The following is a 20363-nucleotide window of genomic DNA, read 5'->3' as shown; positions in this document are numbered from 1 at the left end:
CTTACTTTTTAACTTGACTCCCAGGATCTTAGTTCCTGGACCAGGCATTGAACCTGGGCCCCTTGCGCTGAAGGGCTTCCCTGGTGGCTCAGATGGCAGAGAATCTGCTTGCAATGCGGGAGATGTGAGTTCGATCCCTGGGTCAGGAAGATCCCCTAGAGGAGGGAATGGCAACCCTCTCCAGTATTCTTGCCTGCAGAATCCCATGGGGTTGCAAACAGTCAGACATGACTGAGCAGTTAACACTTTCACTTGCTTTGAAACCGGAGTCTTAACCACTGGACCGTCAGGGAAAATCCCCCAGTCCACTTCTTGATGACCTCTTTGCTTATCTGCTGTGCAGACCCCACTCAGACTCTTACTTCCTTCAGGGGGCACCGGCTGCACCTGGAAAGACAGATCAGCTCTGTCCTTATCCCCATTTGCATTTACATTTGCATCTTTCCCATAAGGGTGGACACATGTTGATACATTTATTAACACCCACAGAAGGTACACCACTCAGTGAACCCTAACATACAACTGTGACCTTTGCACATGCCATTTTACCAGCAATACGACATTATCATCAGTGAATGCACCTGCGTTTGCTTAACCTAATTTTGGCGTTTAGTGTGGTTCTCCTTTTTGTTGAGTGACGCTTCCTCATTTCCAGAGTTTCAGAAGCGAGTGTCTAGCGTCTGGTGTGCACTGCTGATTTCCTTACAGAGGGACTCCTTCGCTAGACCTACATCTATCAAAAAAAGAGTTTTCTAACACTACTTCTCTTCATCGGCAGCGCTTTCATTAGCCAGCTTCTTCATCAGATTGCTCTCCTACGCCTCACTCTCTTTAAAATTTAGAGTTACTGAGACCTCTTCCCCCGTGGGTTTTTTAATTAAAATATAATTCACATGAGGTGAGATCCATCCTTTGCCATATACAATTCTATGGGTTTCAACAAACACATAAACTGGGAATTCCCTGGTGGTCCAGCATGGTTCCACGATAGGGAGCATGGGTTCCCTGGTCAGGGAACTAAGATCCTACAAGCCACCTAGTGGGGCCAAAAAATAAATACAACTTAAAATGTTTTTTTTCAAATTTATTTGAAAATTTTTCAATAATTTTATTTATCATCTATTTATTTTTTGACTGTGCTGGGTCTTCATTGCTCTGCAGGCTTTTCTCTAGTTGCAGGGAGCAGGGGCAACTCTGTAGCTGCAGTGGACGGGCTTCTCATTGTGGCAGCTTCTTCTGGTGCAGAGCACAGGCTCCGAGGTGTGCTGGGAATCTTTGGAAAAGCAGGCGGGCAGTTTGTCAATGTGAGGCTGCCGTCAAGGCGTCCTTCTTAAATAAAACGTTTTGGTGCTGTTCATTCGCCAAGTCATGTCCTACTCTTAGCGACCCCATGGACTAGTATGCCAGGCTTCCCTGTCCTTCACTACTCCCAGAGTTTGCTCAAATTCATGCCCTTTGAGTCAGTGATGCTATCTAACCATCTCATCCTCTGCTGCCCCCTTCTCCTCCCTCCTTCAATCTTTCCCAGCATCAGGGTCTTTTCCAGTGAGTCGGCTCTTTGCATCAGGTGGCCAAAGTACTGAAGCTTCAGCTTCAGCATCAGTCCTTCCAGTGAATATTCAGGGTTGATTTTGTTTAGGATTGACTGGTTTGATTTCTTTGCTGTCCATGGGACTCTTAAGAGTCTTCTCTAGTGCCACAGTTCAAAAATGTCAATCCTTCAGCACCAATTCTTTCTTTATAGTGATAGTGCCATAGCCCAGCCAACAAACTGACACTGTTTTTAACCGAGAGCCATCCTAGTGGATTTCTCTAAAAGTGCAGGAAAATCTTCATTCCTGGAAGTGTGAAACACATCCACTCTGAAAAGCATTGCCGGTGGGCGGGACCTGGGTCAGGCAAGAAGTCACTGCCGGCATCCTGGCTTTTTTGCAGAGCACTTTCATCAACAGACCTGCCCTCGGAATCCTTCCTCCGGAGAACTTTGTGGAGAAGCTCCGGGAGTCCCTGCTCTCGGTGAGTGACTCCATGGGGACAGACTGCAACACGAGGACCCACCTCCGCCCTCCCCACCCTGGCCCTTGGCTCCAGGAAGCCAGAGTAGCTGGGAAGGAAAGGGTTGGCATCCATAGCAGTTAAGGATGGGCTGTTTGTGCATTAGTCTCACTCTTCCTGCTCTTTCTTTCAGGATGAGTCTTTTTAAATTTTTCCTTGCAAGAAAAGCTGGGATCCTTTGCATGCTGAGGGGTGGGGTAGGGGGAAAGGAAACCCAGGGGAACTTAAATTAGCATGGATCCCACAACTGGAGCTTTGCCTGTGTCCTTCAGTCCTCCCTGACTTTGGGTTTCAGTGGCCACGACGATCAGCATCCTTTGGAATCCTGACTTCCCACCTGTAAAATGTACAGGCAAAGGCGGGCAGGGCCATCAGGAGGGACCTATGGGCTTCATTCACCATTTTCCCTCTCTGGCCTCCAGCCCCCAGGCCTTTCTGGGCTTCTTGCTCACCTTCCCAGTCTGGCTGCATCCAGGACTCCATACCTGGTTCCCTGCCCGCATGTATCGGCCCAGCTGAAGGGAGGGGGGAGTGGGGAGCCCACGACTGTTTCCCTCCTGACAGGTGGCTCCCAAAGGGATGTCCCAGCTCATCACGATGGCCTGCGGCTCCTGCTCCAATGAGAACGCCTTCAAGACCATCTTCATGTGGTACAGGGTGAGGTTTGGGGCATGCATACGTGCGCGCAGGCGCACACACACACACACACACACACACACACACACACACAGGCTCCTCAGCCCCCAGCCGCACAATCAGCCCTTGTCCAATTATCCACCCCAGTTGGCCAGAATATTGGACATCAGTGACCATGTCCAAAATCCAGGGAGGGCCACTGGCTAGTCAAGCCTTTCGAAATATCCCTGCAGAGAATGGTACAAAACCTCCCCAGTGTGCTAGGCTAGTTTACCTGGAATAAAGTACCATCTCACAGATCTTCACTGTTGCCAATAGAACAGGGATGAACCTTATCCGTCCATCTGTTTCATTTCGAGCACTGTGAACAATCTCGTGCCTCCGTCCGTACATGTAACATTGACATGTGTGAGCAGTTCTTGAGAAAGCACTCCCTCGTGGCCTAGATGTGGGTGCAAAGCGGCAGCTCTCCCTGCCCCAGAGCATCTCTGAAAATCTTTTCTGTTCCATTTTGTCAGAGCAAGGAAAGGGGCCAGTCGAGTTTCTCCAGAGAGGAGCTGGAGACGTGCATGGTCAACCAGGTGAGCCCAGCACCCCCTCTGCCCAGGTCCTGGGGCCTGGGGTGCGTGGGGTCCTGTCCTCCTCAAGTTGGAGTGTGTCTCAGTTTGTACAAAAAAAAAAAAGAAACACAACATCTGTGAAGTGCGATAAAACAAGCTGCATCTCATATCACATTTGGAGATGAACAAAGGAAAATGACCAGAGGGTATTCTGGAGTTTGTGGGAGAAGGTCCTGGAGTTTTTCCTGGGAGTCTTGGGGTCCCAATGGAGTTGAGCCAGGTCAACCTCCCAGAGACTCAGGAGCCCCCAGGGTGGCCTCTGCAATGTCCCCAGCGGCTCTTCCTGAGTCGCCTGGAGGCAGGTCTGATTTCCTTGCTGAGTGGAGGGTCAGAAGGCAGTGCTGCTGTGCCGTTCGCTTAGGGCCAGGAGAGGCCTGGGCATTCGTGAATTCCTCCTGCTCCCAGGGGCAGCCCTGGAGGGCCAGGGAAAGCTGGTGTTCCTCCCCTCCTGCTGGTCCAAAGCCTGGGCGTGTCCTGTGAGGGGCCCAGCTCAGCATCGGGTCATGGGCGGCAGGTACCACCCCCACACCTGGCCCACCTTGGGCTGTGGGAGTCAGAGCCACCAAAGCAGGGAAAGGAGAGGGGCTGGGAGGAACTCGAAGAGCCCGTCGACAGCCGGGGTGGTGATGGCAAGGAGAAAGGGGGTGGTGGGGGCCCTGGGGCAGCACGCCCACCCACCTTCAGGCTCGACAGGAAAGATGGGCGCCCGTGATGCAGAACTTGTGAGAAGACAGAGGCTCAGAAATGTACCTCATGGAACCTCTTGATTTAAAAAAGAGAAAAAAATCCATGGGCTGGATTTTGACCTCTGGTGTCCAGTTTGTAACTTCTACCTGCGAGGGGACCCCTGGGTCCTCTGAGATTTCATGCTCCTCGAGGTTCATGGGAGCAGCCACTTAGGTCCCTAGTTCACAATCCTGACCGATGGTTGTTTCCTGGTTCCAGGCCCCTGGGTGCCCTGACTACAGCATCCTCTCCTTCATGGGTGCTTTCCACGGGAGGACCATGGGTAAGGAGGGCCGTGGGATCCGGAGGTGGCAGGTAGAGTGATAATAACAATAGCAATAGCTGCCTCTGATCGGGCATGGCGGCTTCTACTTAGTGTCTCCTTGATTGCACACCATTCCATGAAGACTAGGGGTGGCTGTTCCCACTTTGCAGATGTGGAAACTGAGGGTCAGCAAGGGAAGGAACATTCAAGGCCATTCAGTGGCAGAGCTAGGATTTAAACCCTTGCTGCTCTGCCTTCAAAGAGTTAGTCTGTGATAAATCAGAAAGCAACAACACATAGACACACACACAAAGACACAGGCATGCCCTTCAGCTTTAGGATGTTCCCAGAACTGGGGTTCTGCAGGCACCGGGTCTCCCCAGGCTGCCCCATATCATTCTCAAAAACAGTCTGGCAGAAACCAACACAATATTGTAAAGCAATTTTACTCCACTAAAAAGTAAATTTAAAAATAAATAAAAAGCATTTGCTGTGGTCCTGCTTTATTGAAGGTACCATTCATTGAAGACACAGTAGTTCTGAAATGAGAAAAGTACAATCTTTGCCTTAAAAAAATCTAATAATTAGATAAAGACTTTGGGAATTAAGAGTGTATCTTGACCTGCCCTAAAGTTTTTATAACTACTGTGATTAAAACCAGGCATTCGTGAAGGTTTAGAAAGACCATGTAATGGATTTGTTGTTGTTGTTGTTCAGTCGCTAAGTGGTATCTGACTCTTTGCAACCCCATGGACTTCAGCACACCAGGCTTCACTACCTCCCAGAGTTTGCTCAAATTCATGTCCATTGAGTCGGTCTCATAATGATGTAATGAGTTGGTGATGTAATGATGTAATGGATAGAGGGGTTAATTCTGTTTATGAGAAGTCCAATCTTCATTTTCTGTAATCCAAAACATAAAATTTAATAAATTCACAAACTTTGAAATTCTTAAAAAAAAAACAAAAAAACAAAAAAAACGGTCCACCCTCCTTCCCCGAGCCAACCTCTGCTCTTCTGTTCTGCTGGGCTTAGGTTGCTTAGCAACCACACACTCCAAAGCCATTCACAAGATCGACATCCCCTCCTTCGACTGGCCCATCGCACCGTTCCCACGGCTGAAATATCCTCTGGAAGAGTTTGTGAAAGAGAACCAACAAGAGGAGGCCCGCTGTCTAGAAGAGGTAACACCCGGACCCTCCCAGTCCTCTCCTCAACACCCCGTCCTGACCCTCAGCACCCCAAGAATTAGCCCAGATAAGAGGAATACACTCAGAGTGTCTGGGGATCCATGTGGCACTCCCTGGGTGGGACAGAGGGACAGGGAGCCACGTGTCCCGATGCTCCATGTTAGGAAAGGTAATGAGACACTGATTTTGCCACCCAGCCTCCATCACTCGGCTTCTGGTACCAACTTCTGTATCATTTAAGTTTCTTTGGGGACAAGCTTCACTGACTCCAGAATAAGAGAAAATGAACTGATGGAAAGAATATGGTACAGCTTATATGAAAACTGATTCCAAGGGATCCTCTAGTCCCCTGTGTGTCAGTCTTCGCCAGAATCCTGGGGCTTTTGAGGGAGCCCTGGAGGTTGCAGGGGTGGGGGAGGGGCTGAGGATGGGCAACCCTGGTCACCACGCCTTCACTTCAACCAACAGCCCCTCTTGATCTCTCCCAGATATTAGGGTTCCATGTAAGACGTTGAAAGGATTCTGTTGTTTGAGGGGGCACGTGGGGAGTGGCTGTCACTCTTCAGATTTGGATTTGAGCTCAAATAAGGCTGGTTTGCCTCTTACCCACCTCTTTTTTTTTGAATTAATAGGTTTCAAGCTGAGTGCTAAGTATTTTGTTGTTGCCGTGGTTTAGTCACTAAGTCGTATCCGACTCTTTTGCAACCCCTATGGACTGTAGCCTGCCTGGCTCCTCTGTCCATGAGATTTTCCAGACAAAAATATTGGAGTGCGATGTCATTTCCTGATTCAGGGGATCTTCCCAATTCAGGGATCGAACCCACATCTCCTGCATTGCAGGCAAATTCTTTCCCGCTGAGCCACCTGGCTATTTAGTGGTAAATAAAGGAAGCAAGATGATGGAGTCCAAGCAAAATAAGGCCAGCCACATGTCCCCACAGCCTTTCTAGTCATATTTTTTAAAAGTAAAAAGACCTGGGAGAATAATTTTAATAACATTTTATTGAACCCAGTGTATCTCAAAATATTACTATGTCAACATGTTATTAATATTTTTAAATTATTGATGAGATATTTTTATATATTTTTTTTTGTTAAACCTTTGAACTGCTGGGTGTATTTTAGACGTAAAGCACATTTCAGTTTGGACCAGCTGCATTCCAAATGCTGGATAGACGTGTCTCTTCTGCATCCTATCAGAAAGTGCAGACTAGAGAGAAACACAGCGCTGGACAAATAAATGGGAAAATAGCCATGCAATGACAAATTGCAAATGACACTCAAAGCAAAAAAAAAGCGTCTGACAGCTTCCTTGGAGCCATTGGCGAGGCAGAGACCAAAATTACGTCATTCACACAGATGATTTTTCTTTAATTCTACGTAACAGAGAAAGATTGCAGTTGTTATTCTATCTGAGTATGTGGTTTGAGTTTTTTGAATTAAGCATAATTATTAAATTATTAATAAAGTATCACAATTACTATTCCTTAATTATTTATAAGATGATGCCTGTTTTAGAACAAGACTCCAAGAAATATAACCACCTGGGGAGAATCAGATGCTTTTCTTACTACTCCATCACTGTTAACAGTTAAAAACTTTTTTTTCTTGTAATGACCTATAGGGAATGAGAATCTGAAAAAGAATATGTGTGTGTATGTAACTTAGTTTGGTTTATACCAGCAACTAACACAACACTGTAAATTAACTATACTTCAATGTGTTTTTTAATGATTTTAATGTAGAAAGGTGCCCATTTCTCCACATCCTCTCCAGCATTTATTATTTGTACACTTTTGATGGTGGCTATTCTGACTGGTGTGAGGTTGTAACTTACTGTACTTTTGATTTGCATTTCTCTAATAATTAGTGATGTTGAGCATCTTTTTATGTGCCTGTTGGCCATCTGTATGCCTTCTTTGGAGAAATGTCTATTTAGGCCTCCTGACCATTTTTTGATTGGGTCATTCGGTTTTTGTGTTACTGAGTTATATGAGCTGTTTGTATATTTTAGAAATTGAGCCCTCGTCTGTCCCATCACTTGCAAGCACTTCCTCCCAGTTCATTGGCTGTCTTTTTGTTTTGCTTATGGTTCTTTCACTATACAAAAGCTTATACATTTGATTAGGTCTCGTTTCTTTATTTTTGCTTTTATTTCTATTGCCTGGGAAACTGACCTAAGAAAATGTTGCTAAAATTTATGTCAGGGAATGTTTCGCCTATGTTCTGTCCTAGGAGTTTTGTGGTATCGTGTCTATATGTAAGTCTTTAAGCCATTCTGAGTTTGCTTTGTGTATGGCATGAGGGTGTGTTCTGACTTCACTGACTGCCATGCAGCTGTCCAGGTTTCCCAGCACCACTTGCTAAAGAGAAACTGTCTTTTCTCCACTGTATATTCTAATGATAAGACACCATGACATCGTCAGCATAACTTCCAGGGGTCCACAGCACCCCCCAAGCCCATCCTCCTTGGGGGCTGCCCAAGAGCCCCCACAAGCCCTTGTCCCGTCCCCCTTTGGAATCCAGGTGGAGGACCTGATCGTGAAATACCGGAAGAAGAAGAGGACGGTGGCCGGCATCATTGTGGAACCCATCCAGTCTGAGGGTGGAGACAACCACGCGTCGGATGACTTCTTCCGGAAGCTGAGAGACATCTCCAGGAAGGTCAGTGCACGGGGCCAGTTAGTTGGTTTTCCAGAGCAAAGGGTGAGCCTGGACTCCTTGTAAACTTCCAGAAGTTCAGAGGCCACCTGTGGGCCTTGTGGGTAGAAAACTTGGGGCTGACAGCAGGACAGGGAATTCTTCCCTAAAATCTTCTTCCAAAGTCAGCCTCCAACCTGCCATCTTAGGTGGTGGTGGTGTTGGTTTAGTCGCTAAGTCCGACTCTTTGCAGCCCCATGGATGGTAGCCCTCCAGGCTCCTCTGTCCATGGGATTCTCCAGGCAAGGATACTGGAGTGGGTTGCCATTTCCTTCTCCAGGGGATCTTCCCAACCCAGAGACCAAACCCGGGTCTCCCGCTTTGCAGGCAGTTTCCATCTTAGGGACATTCCCAAACAAGAGAACATCCCAGGGAAAGCCTCAGCCCCCTCGTCCCTTTTCTTTCTAGGGATCCCATGTCATCTTTCAGCCCATTATGGTTCACTCTCCACAGAAACCAAATGAACAAACTTAAATATCGTATCTATTTTGGGATTCCCAGATGACCCTGTGGGCTTCCTTTGTGGCTCAGCTGGTAAAGAACCCACCTGCAATGCGGGAGACCTCAGTTTGATCCCTGGGTTGGGAAGATCCTAAGCGACTTTCACTTTTAGATGACGCTAGTGGTAAAGAATCTGCCTGCCAATGCAGGAGACATAAGAGATGTTGGTTTGATCCCTGGGTTGGGAAGATCCCCTGGAGAAGGGAATGACAATCCTCAGTATTCTTGCCTGGAGAATCCCGTGGACAGAGGATTCTGGCGGGCTACAGTCCACAGGGTTGCAAAGAGTCAGACACAACTGAAGCATTTAGCATGCCCGCATATCTATTTTAATGTGTCTTGCATGTATAGCAAGCAGTCAGTTTACGGATAAAGGTGATAAAAATTGACTTAAACACAGATGCTAAGTAGATAATAGTTCAGGTGGACTTCCCTTGTGGTCTACTGGTTAGGACTCTGCGATTCCACTGAAGGGCCAGGGGTTCAATCCCTGCTCTGGGAACTAAGATCCTGCCTATAGCATGGTGTGGCCAAAATTAAAAAAGGAAAAAAATTAAGACCAATAATAACAATAGTCTGGGTGCTGAGCAAAGCTGGCAGACATGGCACCTGAAGTTTGGGAAACGGGGCTGCCTTAGGATCGGGACACGCCTCCTTCTGAGCACGTTGATCGGCTCAGGGACCAAAGCAAGTGGTTCAGGGAGCCTTTGATGTTTCGATTTTGTTCCAGTTGGGCAGTGGGAGGCCACGCGCAGACACAGCCCTGCAGGAACAGCCCTCCTAAGCCTTTGTTTGGTTTTGCACAACCTGAGAACATGGGCTGGGTGTGAGGTTCAGAAAGCAGTGGCTCTTGGGCTGGATTCAGGGATCCGAGGTCCAAGGTGGGCGGGTCCGAGGTGGGTGAGGTACACACGGTCTTCATCTCTGCCTCACCCCGCCTGCGCCAGCACGGCTGTGCCTTCTTGGTGGACGAGGTCCAGACTGGAGGAGGCTGCACCGGCAAGTTCTGGGCCCACGAGCACTGGGGCTTGGATGACCCGGCGGACGTGATGACCTTCAGCAAGAAGATGATGACCGGGGGCTTCTTCCACAAGGAGGAGTTGCGGCCCAACGCTGTGAGTGGGGACCCCGTCTGCCTGCCCCCCGACCTCTGCTTTCCAGGGCAGGGGGCGTTGCTTTCTCTTAACTGCTTCTTTCTCATCAACAAGGCACTCAGTAAATACCTAAATGTCTCACAGAAGTTTCTGAAGCCTTATTTCTTATCAACCTAATTTAAAGGCAATGGTTACAATCACCCCAGCTCTCTCTGCAGGGTTGACTTTATAGCAGTCTATCTTTGGGCTTCTAATTTTTCTCTCTGTGCACAAGCAAAAATATTGTCAATAGCTGCTGCCGTGAACAGCGCCTTTGTCTCTGACCCAATTCCAGATACTCTGCTTGTACTTTTAATCCTTAAACCTCTAACCAAGTAAATGTTATTTTTCTCTCCCATTTTGCTAATGAGGAATCAGGCACAAAGACGTTAAGTAAGTTGTTTAAGGTCACACAGCCGGTTAAGTGACAAAGTCAAGATATAAACCCAGAGCTCATGCTCTTAACCACTTTACTGGAATGCCACATGTACACACAGATTCTCTCTCTCTCTCTCACACACAGAGTCATCAAGGGCCCAGGGTTGCTACTTCCATCATTCCTTCATATAGCTCCTACCCTCAAGGTCACCTCATGATCCAAAACGACTGCTTGGGCTCCAGCCCTCAAATTTCAATTCGAGGCAGTAGGAAGGAAAAAGGAGGCAAGGACAAAGTGGCCCACTTCTCGTCCTTAAGCAGCCTTCCCAGAAATCCCACAACGTTTCTGTTTCTCCCGCTTTTGCCTAAGATCTGCTCATGTTGATCGCAAGAGAGGCTGGGCAGTGTGTTTCAGCTGGGCTGCACTGATGCCTGAGAGAGGAGTGAAGTGAGTGGCCTTTAAGGGCCAGGCTGCCATCAGTCCACTCCTGACTCCACCAAAGTGCTGTATGTTCACAGACAAATCACTTCACCTCTCAGAACCCCCACTCATCCTTTATAAAAATAAGAATTGTGGTGATGAGGAGCCAACTGTCTCAGTTTCCCCAGGACTAAGGGATTTTCCAGGGCCTGGATGAGTTGGTGTCCCTAACAGTAGTAACTAGAAGACCCACAGGGCTTCCCCAGCGGCTCAGCTATAAAGAATCCGCCTGCAATACAGGAGACGCAGTCTCAATCCCTGGGTCGGGAAGATCCCCTGGAGGAGGGCATGGCAACCCACTCCAGCTTTCTAGCCTGGAGAATCCCGTGGACAGAGGCGCCTGAAAGGCTACAGTCTGTAGAGTCACAAAGAGTTGAACACACCTGAAGCGACTTTAGCACACATGCGTAAGACCTACAAGGTTGCTGTGATGTAGAGAATTTGGTGAGACCGTGTGTTATCCTCCCAGCCCTTAGCAACTGCTTGCTGATTAATCTCTCTCTTAAACGAGGAGAAGTGTGTCTGAGGCTATGTCTGGAACCTTTCTGATACCCCGTGATATCTGATTCCGATTCCAGCCTTACCGGATCTTCAACACGTGGCTGGGAGACCCGTCCAAAAATCTGCTGCTGGCCGAGGTCATCAACGTCATCAAGCGAGAGGACCTGCTGAACAACGCAGCCCATGCTGGGAAGGTCCTGCTCACGGGACTGCTCGACCTCCAGGTACTCTGCCACCCCGGCCCCATCCCAACCCTCCAAGACCCCCACCCATGGCTCCCCACGGCCCCTGGGGCAACAGCTGAACCTTTCAGGGTGGCATCGCACCCACTGCCCCAGCGATTCTGAATGGGCTGCACCATTTCTGTAGGGAGCACCTTCCTACCCCTCATTTCCAACCTTGTTCCCGGTTCCTGAGCTCCTAGTTTTCTGCTAACATCCTCCTCTGAGTTCAGACATCCCTCCTTTGAAAAATCTCCCCAACACTCCTCTCTCCTTCCCACCCGTGTGTCGCCCGTTCCCTCCCCTGGACCATCTTCTACACCCTGATCACTCTGTAGCAGTGCTCTCCAGGGGGACAGATTACAAGCTCTTGTCGTTGTTCAGTCGTGTCCGACTCTTTGCGACCCCATGGACTGCAGCACGCCAGGTTTCCCTGTCCTTCACTATCTCCTGGAGTTTGCTCAAACTCAAGTCCATTGAGTTGGTGATGCCATCCAACCATCTTATTCTCTGTTGCCCCCTTCTCCTCCTGCCCTCAGTCACTTAGGGTACACTCCAATTTGAACTCACATTTCAACAGCCACATGTGGCCTCCTCATTGGACAGTAGAGCTCTCTATTTTAATTATTCTGTTATAATTATTTGCCTTTGTTGTGTCTATTCCCTGCATGACACACTCTCCTAGATTTGGGGGTGGGGGATGTTGCTGGGAGGAACCACAGTGTCTCCAGGACTGGCCAGTCCAGCCCAGGAGTTAGGAGGAGAGCTGACCCTCCCCAGATGGCTGGACAGAAAGAGCCCTTCCTTCCTCCGGGAGCTTGAAGCATCCAGTCCCTGGTGAGCTCAGCTGAACCGCCGATGATGATGGTGACGCTGACAATGCTATTGACGTTGAAGGGAGGAAGGACGGTAGTGAGAACAGCGTCCACTGATTGAGAGGCTGCTCCCACCGAGTCCTCTAACAAGGAGCCTTGTGCATTCCTGTTTAAGTCCAACAGTGATGCCAGTGATGGAGATACCACTATTGTCCCCATTTTACAGATGAGGAAATGGAGGGGTAGAGAGTTATTAACTTGTCCAAAGTTACACAGCTGCTACTGTGCTTCTTTTTCTTTCTTTCTTTTTAAAATGTACTTATTTCTTTGGCTGCTCCGACTCTCAACTGCAGCACACAGGATCTTTAGTTGCAGCATGTGGGATCTCGTTCCTCGACCAGGGGTGAAACCCAGGCCCCCAGCACTGGCAGTATGGAGTCTTGGCCTCTGGACCACCAAGGAGGACTTCCCCTGGGGTTTGAACCTGATTTTGGTGGCCTTCAAAATCCGTGTTCTTTGCCAGTGTTCACCCCTCTGACATGATCAAAGACATCATCCTTTTTAAAATTATTTTTCCATCAATTGAAAATTTGCTCTGTGCCAAGCATTGTGTTAAGTGCATTATCTCATTTAATCCTCAGAATAGGATTACTGCATTTCAAGGGAAAATAAAGGCAGGATCCCCCAGTTACATTTAAATTTCACAAGTCCAAAGCCTAGGGGAGAAAGGCAGGTACTAGACTTGGTTCCCATCACAGGGAAGAGGCAGGAGCTTCAGGGACCAACTTCTTCCTCCCCGGATAGGGATGTGAGTTAGCAAATTACAAGACTTTAGTTAAATTTAAAAGATGAGAATTATTATTTTTTTTTTTAGCACAAATATATCCCATGCAACGTTTGGGACATACTTACACTGAAAAATTAGAAGTCGCTTGCTTGGAGCTTCCTTGGTGGGTCAGTGGTAAAGAATCTGCCAGCCAGTTAAGGAGACTCGGGTCCCATCCCTGATCTGAGAAGATCCCACATGTCGGAGCAGCTAAGCCCATGTGCCACAGCTATTGAGCCTGTGCTCTAGAGTCCTGGAGCCACAACTGCTGAAGCCTCCCTGCCTACAGCCCATGTTCCAGAACAGGAGTTAGTTCAGTCGCTCAGTCATGTCCGACTCTTTGGGACCCCATGGACTGCAGCACACCAGACTTCCCTGCCCATCACCAACTCCCAGAGTTTGCTCAAACTCATGTCCATCAAGTCAGTGATGCCATCCAACCATCTCATCCTCTGTCGTCCCCTTTCATCCTGCCTTCAATCTTTCCCAGCATCAGGGTCTTTTCAAATGAGTCAGTTCTTTGCATCAGGTGGCCAAAGTATTGGGGTTTCAGCTTCAGCATCAGTCTTTCCAATGAAGGAAATGGCAACCCACTCTAGTACCCTTGCCTGGAAAATCCCATGGACAGAGGAGCCTGGTAGGCTACAGTCCATGGGGTCGCAAAGAGTCAGACACAGCTGAGCGACTTCACTTTCCTTTTTCCTTTCCTGGTACGTGCTCTAGAGATATCTGTTCTTTACAATCTCAGATCGGGGATAAAGATATACAATGCACAGTCCTCAGTGTCAAACCTTCAGGCCTTGCTTGACTCTGTTTAGCGCTTCAGCTAGTGAGGCCCTTTCTCAGCAACTCCCTCAAGGCTCTGGGAACAGTCACTAATGGTTTTCCATCAGTCACATCAGTACTTCAACATCTTGTTTTCAAGATGTTTTTCCACGATGTACTTTTTACTGCTCCCAGCCCTTCTCCTGGGGGTGATGAGATAGTCATTCTTATTTTTCAAAGAAGCTCTGTTAATTATAGTACAGACCTGTGCAAAGCATATTCCCTACAGTACTCCTCATTATCTGGATGGGAATGGGGAGCTTTAAACCCAGGTCTGCCTGATTGCAGACTCTGAAGGGGTTAAGTGTGGCTGCTGAGACAGCTGAGCCCCTCCAACTGTGCAGCATGTAGCTCGAAGGGGGATTTCTTTTTTCTTTTCTTGGACTGGATTTGCATTTAGACTGAGGCTGGGCTGGAGCAGGTGCTAGAAAAAGCCTCTGGGAAGGATGGAAGCAGAAGGACCTTCCCTCCTGCTGCCCGTTCCCTCCCCCTTTGCCAGGGTGGCAGGGGAAATGTCGGACACTTCTGTGTCCCCTGGAGGGGCAGCTGGGCCCCAGTTGCAGTTGTCGGTGCCGGAGTGTGGACGTGCCGGGGCCGGCCAGGCTCTGCAAGGATCCTGTTGTTCCGAGGCTGTCCCTACCCTGAGCCGAGTGGCCATGAGGTCCACGTGGACTGATGGCTGCCTTGGCTCTTTTCCCTTTTACTGCACTGGGTCTTCGTTGCTGCGTGGGCTTTCCCTAGTTGCAGTGAGCAAGGGCTAACCTCTAGTTGCAGCGTGCAGGCTTCTTGTTGCAGTGGCTTCTCTTGCTGCCGAGCACCGGCTCTAGGATGTGGGCCTCAGTCATTGTGGTGCACGGGGTCTAGCTGCCCCGCAGGACATGGGATCTTCCCAGACCAGGGATGGAGCCCACGTCCCCTGCATTGGCAGGCGGATTCTTAACCCCTGGACCACCAGAGAAGTCTTGCCTTCCTTTGCACTGATGCCGGCCTTGTCTCCCAACTGCAGGCCCGGTTCCCCCAGCTCATCAGCAGAGTCAGAGGGCGAGGCACCTTCTGCTCCTTCGACACTCCAGATGAATCCGTGCGGAATAAACTCATTTCAATAGCCAGGAACAAAGGTAAAACACCTTGGCCAGGAGGGGAAGTGACCACAGTTCCAGGTCGGGGGCCCAGTTGGGGCACAGAAGGTGAACCTTCAAGGGACTAAAAATAGGCTGAATCTCCTTTCTTAAGAGAAAGTTACCAGGGAGATTTCTTTATATGTTGATTCATGCGGCAGTATTCCCTGAATAGGTGAGTGGTGCCCACGCTGGAGAGGATCAGGAAACCTTCCTTCAAGGAGCTTTCAGTCTAGCAGGAAGGGGTGACATCAAAGAGAATATTTCAGAAACAATCTATTACAGTTTTAAGTCCTAGGATGGAAGGAAAGGAGCTAGAGAGAAAATAGCTGGGGAAAATGTCCAGGAAATCAGGGAAGGCTTCCTGGAGGAAGCAGCATTTTGCTGGATGAATAGTGGTTGGCCAGGTGAAGAAGGTGAGAAGGAGCATTTTGGACAGAGGGAGGGAGGTGTTCCTTTAGCTGGGTGAGACGGGGCTTAGAGTGTGACAAGGGACAGAGGCAGCGGTGGGTGAATCAGGTTCAGGTGGATGATGCTCAAGATTCCAGACTTTCTCCTGAGAGCTATGGGAGCCCTAGAAGTTTTAAGTGGGGGAGATCAGAGTGCCTGCTGGGTGTCTAAGCCGGTGTCTTTCACGTGGACCATCTTAGAGGATCCCAGCCGCAACCCTGAAGGGCAGGGTAATTCATCTCCTCTTGAGAATGGAAAAAAAAAAGTCTCAGAGACACTGTGCAACCCAGGCAAGGACCCCAATCTAGTCAAAGGTGAAGTTGCCCTTTAAAATAAGTACATTCTAGGTGGTCCCTGATGGTCCAGTGGTTAAGACTCTGCGCTTCCCCTGCAGGGGGCACGGGTTCTGTCCCTGGTCCAGGACACTAAGATTCCCGCAGGCCATAAATAAATAGATTTTTTTAAATAAAATAAGCAGATTCCAGGAATTCATTGGTCGTCCAGTGGTTAAGACTCTGCACTTTCACTGCGTGGGGCACGAGTTCAAACCCTGGTCCGGGAAACTAAGATTCCCACAGGCCATAAATAGATTTAAAAAATAAATTCCAGGAACTCCCTAGCATCCAATGGTTAAGACTCGGCACTTTTTCTGCTGGGACCACAGGTTCCCTCCCTGGTTGGGGAACTAAGATCCCATATGCTAAAAAATAATAGTAATAAGCAGATTCCGTCTCTTGGACATGCTGCTGACCTGCCCACACTTTTGTAATTTACTTCTTTTTTTTCATAATTGTATTTATGCAGTTACTTTTGGCTGCACTCAGGCTTTCTCTAGTTGCAGGGAGCAGGGGTGTGGCGTGCGGGCTTCTCATTGTGGCGGCTTCTCTTGTGGCAGAGCATGGGCTCTAGAGCACGTGTGGCACACGGGCTTAGCTGCTCCTTGGCATGTGGGATCTTCCTGGACCAGGGATCGAACCCGTGTCCCCTGCACTGGCAGGCTGATTCTTAACCACTGGACCACCAAGAGGTGCTGTAATTTAGTTCTTTACTTATTTTCTCTCCCTGCCGCACCATGAGTTCCTGGAAGGCAGGGACTTGGACTCAGGGTTTCTCCATCAGCAGGGCTAGTTTGGGGCAACAGAGCTGGCATTTGCAGTTGGAAGGGAGGGAGGGAAGAGAGAAGGGTGGGTGAGCCGGGCAATGGGAGAGAACGAGAAGGGAGGCTGGATGGGTGGCTAGGAGAAGGATGAAACAGTCCAGATGGATGGTAGCACCCCTGTGTGACCGCCCCCCCGGCAGACCCCCAGCAGGTGACCCTGAGCCCGAGCCCCTAACCCACCCACCCCTTGCTTCTCCTTCCAGGCCTGATGCTGGGGGGCTGCGGCGACAGGTCCATCCGCTTCCGTCCCACTCTGGTCTTCCGAGATCACCACGCACACCTGTTCCTCAACATCTTTAGTGACATCCTAGCTGACTTCAAGTAAAGAAGCCCTCTCCTCCATGCTCTGAGGACAGCCCAACCTCAACCGTTGTCCAATTGATTAGTTTGCCTAATTCATGTTTTCACTCAAAGTTTCAGAGGTGAAGGCATAAACTGGAGGGTTACTCGTGAAGAGGAGGGGATGTCTGTGGTGGCTTGGGGGCAGGGAGGGGCTGGTTGGGGTCTCCGTCTCCAAGGAGCCGGTGGCACACATTGGTTTTCAGCTCAGAGATTCTGCTTGAGCCCTGGACTGTCTGTCTTAGGATGGTCCCCGGGGGTCCTGGCCACGTAACTGCCCTCCGGGGATGCCCCAATACCTTTGGAAGCCAGTCAAGGGAATGACACCTGCTGCTGGGCCTGGTGGCTGGGACTCCTGGGTTCCATTCCACTCGAGGGACACATTCAAAGAGGGGAGGATCCTGGTTCTCCCTCCCCCGTCCTATGCAAACAGACTTGCGTCCCCCTCATCCCCCCTGAGCATGTCCCATGGGCAGTGCAGTGATGGGCAGGACACAGCATGGGAAGGCAGGATGGCAGGGACACAGGACTGAGCTTCGGGCTGTGAGAAGGGGGGAGCTGTGGGAAGGGGGTCTTGTAGCCACTCCCCCAATGCATCTGGGGATTCCTCTCCAAACTGTGAATTCTCTCCTTGAGGGGGCTTTGTCCTGGGAGAATCTCTGGGCGGCATCACCAACAGGTCTTAGTCCCCACTCTCATTCCCCAAGTCCCCTCCCTCCTGTTAGGCGTCAGCCCGGACCTCCCTCCTGGGAAGGAAAGCTGTAGCCCATCACCCTGGGACACACTCCCGGGAGTGTCAGCCCAAGCTGGGGACAGCAGAGACCCCTCCCCCTTCCTGTCCCCCCCAGCTTCTAGGGTCTGGCTTTGGACCCCTGGTCTGGGGAGATCTCTTTCTCTAGCTTCTGCTCACCCACCTCTGCTCCACATGTGAGCAGCACCCCAGGAACGGCTTTTCTACTCCGTCAGAGGGAATTGGTTACAGGACCAGGTTTCTTCTTGAGGGAGGCGTCATGCATTAAACGCACAGAGCTCCAGGCAGGAAAATGCAGCCTGTCAGGGCGCGGCGATTCCCTTGTCGTTATTGCTCTGAGTCAGAGATTTTCCCCCCACGCATGAGTGTGAGAGGACCATGCTTAGAGGCTTCACTAGAGGATGGCTGAGGTTCAGGGGGTCTCTCCTGGAGGTGAGACAATTTTGCAACTGATTAATTTGACTTCATATGCTTCTGAAACAGAGCAGCAGATCATCCTAGAGCAATGAGGTGTGGTTTAGCGGGTAGATGAAGGAAGTCTGTCCAAAAGGAAGCCCCTGGGGTCTCCCCATGCCTTGGTTGACTGTTTTGAGGAGCCGGACAGATCAAGAATCTCAATTCAGCACTTTTCTCTTTTAATAACTAATCATCCAAAGATCTCAAAGTGCTTTGGCTTTTTCTTCCCGCTTCCACTGTTCAGCAGATTTGGTCATCAACCTATCTTTGCCGAGAGTCAAAGGCAAACTCACATGTTTAACAAGAACATGGACAGATCCATGAATCCTGGTTCACCCCACATCCTGCACTCAGTGCCAATCTGTTGCTTTTAAGGAGCTCTGCTGTGTCCAAGGGCATGTGCACTGCCAGCTAAATGGAGTTCCCTCTCTGTACAACTTTCACTCACTTGTAGATTCATTTATTTATCCAGTCATTCATTCATGAAACTTGCATTAAATATCTGCTCTGTCCCAGGCCCAGTGCTAAGCACTAGAAATCCAAAGGCGAAATGAAACCTAGTCCCTGTTCTCAAGGGACTCACCCTCCCATTGGGAACAACAGACTCTTAAACCAACAATCAATGCAGAATGGCAAGTGCCGTTAACAGCAGTATGTGTGGGAACATCAGGAAATCAGAGGGAGTGACCTGATCCATCTAAGGGTCAGAGGAGGGTCCAAGGAGAAAGTGACATTTAAGCAGGGTTTTGCAGGATGCGTAAGAGTTCACCTAGCAGACAAGGCAAGGAAGTGTTGCAGAAAGGGAACAGCGTATGCAAAGACACACCCATTCACAGCCTCACACCTTTCACAGGGGATCCAGATTCCACAGGCAATATCCCAAGATTCAAGGCCTTATTTAACAAATAAGCAAAAGGCAAACCAAACCATACTTCACATATGCTTTCTCTGGAGAAACTTAGCATTGGATCCAAACATACAGTGAGGTTCCTGGAGTCCAAAAGGTTTTTAAGCCAGTGCACAACCAGAAACATGGCTCTCTTTGGTGGAAAGAGTGGCTCCAATATTTTGTTCTCTCCCCGTAGGGCATGGACAGATAAATGAAATCTTTTTTTTTTTTTTTTTTTAATCTGGAGAGTCAGGACCAGACTTATTCAGTCCTTACCAAGGGAAGTTACTTCTTAGAAAACTTTTTACGCTATTTATCTCATTGACTCAGGGCTGAGTGAGTTCCTGAGACATCCTCTTTTGGGGGTGGGGGGAAAGGTAAAGATTCTCAGCAGTGTTCAAGAAACTGTCAGAGGTTAGTGGAACACAAGGAGAGCAGAAGACAGGTGCAGAAGAGTTTTTGTGACCTACGGCCTGGAAATGAATCCATCCCACATTAGTGCCATGGAGTTTAGTACGTGTCGCTAGGAAATCTCATCCCTTTTACAGAAAAACGAGGTCCAGTAATAGCAAATCTTAGCACATCCTCACTTTTACTATAAATGGGTGTTTGTTTTTTTTTTATAATTTTTACTGACACTCAGTAACCATGCAGAGTTGTGCACAACATTCATCTGTCTATGTATCTATACATGTCTATATCTATATATATCAACTCATGGTAGAAACCCATAGCTAGGGAACCTCGCCGACTTACCCGCATACAAAGTGGTCTTGTTTACAGTATTCTGTTGACAGTGCCAATAAATGATAAAGAAATTAACACGTCACAATGTAACGGATGACCCTATGCCCAATTCCATGAATTCAATCTGTTTCCTGTGTCCATCAGTATTCTTAAATTAAAAACAAAATGTTTATAATGGAAACATCTGCGTATAAGTGGTCTTTTTGGTTAGAAATGGTTTTGGTAAGGACTCATTTGACAGGTTCTCGTTAAGCACGCATAAGTGCTTAATCGTAACTCTTCAGGATGTCTTGGGGGAATTCTGTGCCTGTGTTAATTCTGCCTCGGGAAGCCTGCTGAGGCCATTCAGTTCATCAGAGTTCATCCAAGGTATACCACGTGTCAGGGGTGGACAAGGTGTGGCCCTCGGCTCACCTGCCATGGGCCCGCATAAGGGCCAGGATACAGGAGGACGCTGTTTGTGAAAAAAGGACAGGCCCAAGGCAGGGTGGAAGTCAGGCCCCTGAATTTCAACCTCACAGTTGAGTGAGAACTGCTCCAATGACTCAGAGGAGGGGTAGAAGGCGTTCCAGACCAAGAGA

The 20363-nt window shown here is 49.0% G+C and overlaps 1 protein-coding gene across 1 annotated transcript in view; it reads left to right on the top strand.

The window, feature by feature from the left end:
- ABAT (4-aminobutyrate aminotransferase) overlaps positions 1-19908 on the top strand; it is an 87126-nt gene extending 67218 nt beyond the window's left edge. Inside the window, exons 7-16 of the mRNA XM_068968918.1 lie at positions 1936-2016; positions 2620-2712; positions 3210-3272; positions 4257-4320; positions 5338-5486; positions 8019-8156; positions 9641-9808; positions 11264-11410; positions 14880-14991; positions 16804-19908. Coding sequence (XP_068825019.1) covers positions 1936-2016; positions 2620-2712; positions 3210-3272; positions 4257-4320; positions 5338-5486; positions 8019-8156; positions 9641-9808; positions 11264-11410; positions 14880-14991; positions 16804-16925 — 1137 coding nt within the window. The 3' untranslated portion in view covers positions 16926-19908. The remainder of the gene's footprint in view (positions 1-1935; positions 2017-2619; positions 2713-3209; positions 3273-4256; positions 4321-5337; positions 5487-8018; positions 8157-9640; positions 9809-11263; positions 11411-14879; positions 14992-16803) is intronic.
- Positions 19909-20363: the final 455 nt, after the last annotated feature.

This window comes from Capricornis sumatraensis, chromosome 3, assembly GCF_032405125.1.
Source record: "Capricornis sumatraensis isolate serow.1 chromosome 3, serow.2, whole genome shotgun sequence".
NCBI lineage: Eukaryota > Metazoa > Chordata > Mammalia > Artiodactyla > Bovidae > Capricornis > Capricornis sumatraensis.
Note: the sequence above shows the minus strand (reverse complement) of the source record. Positions and strands in the feature narration are given on the sequence as shown.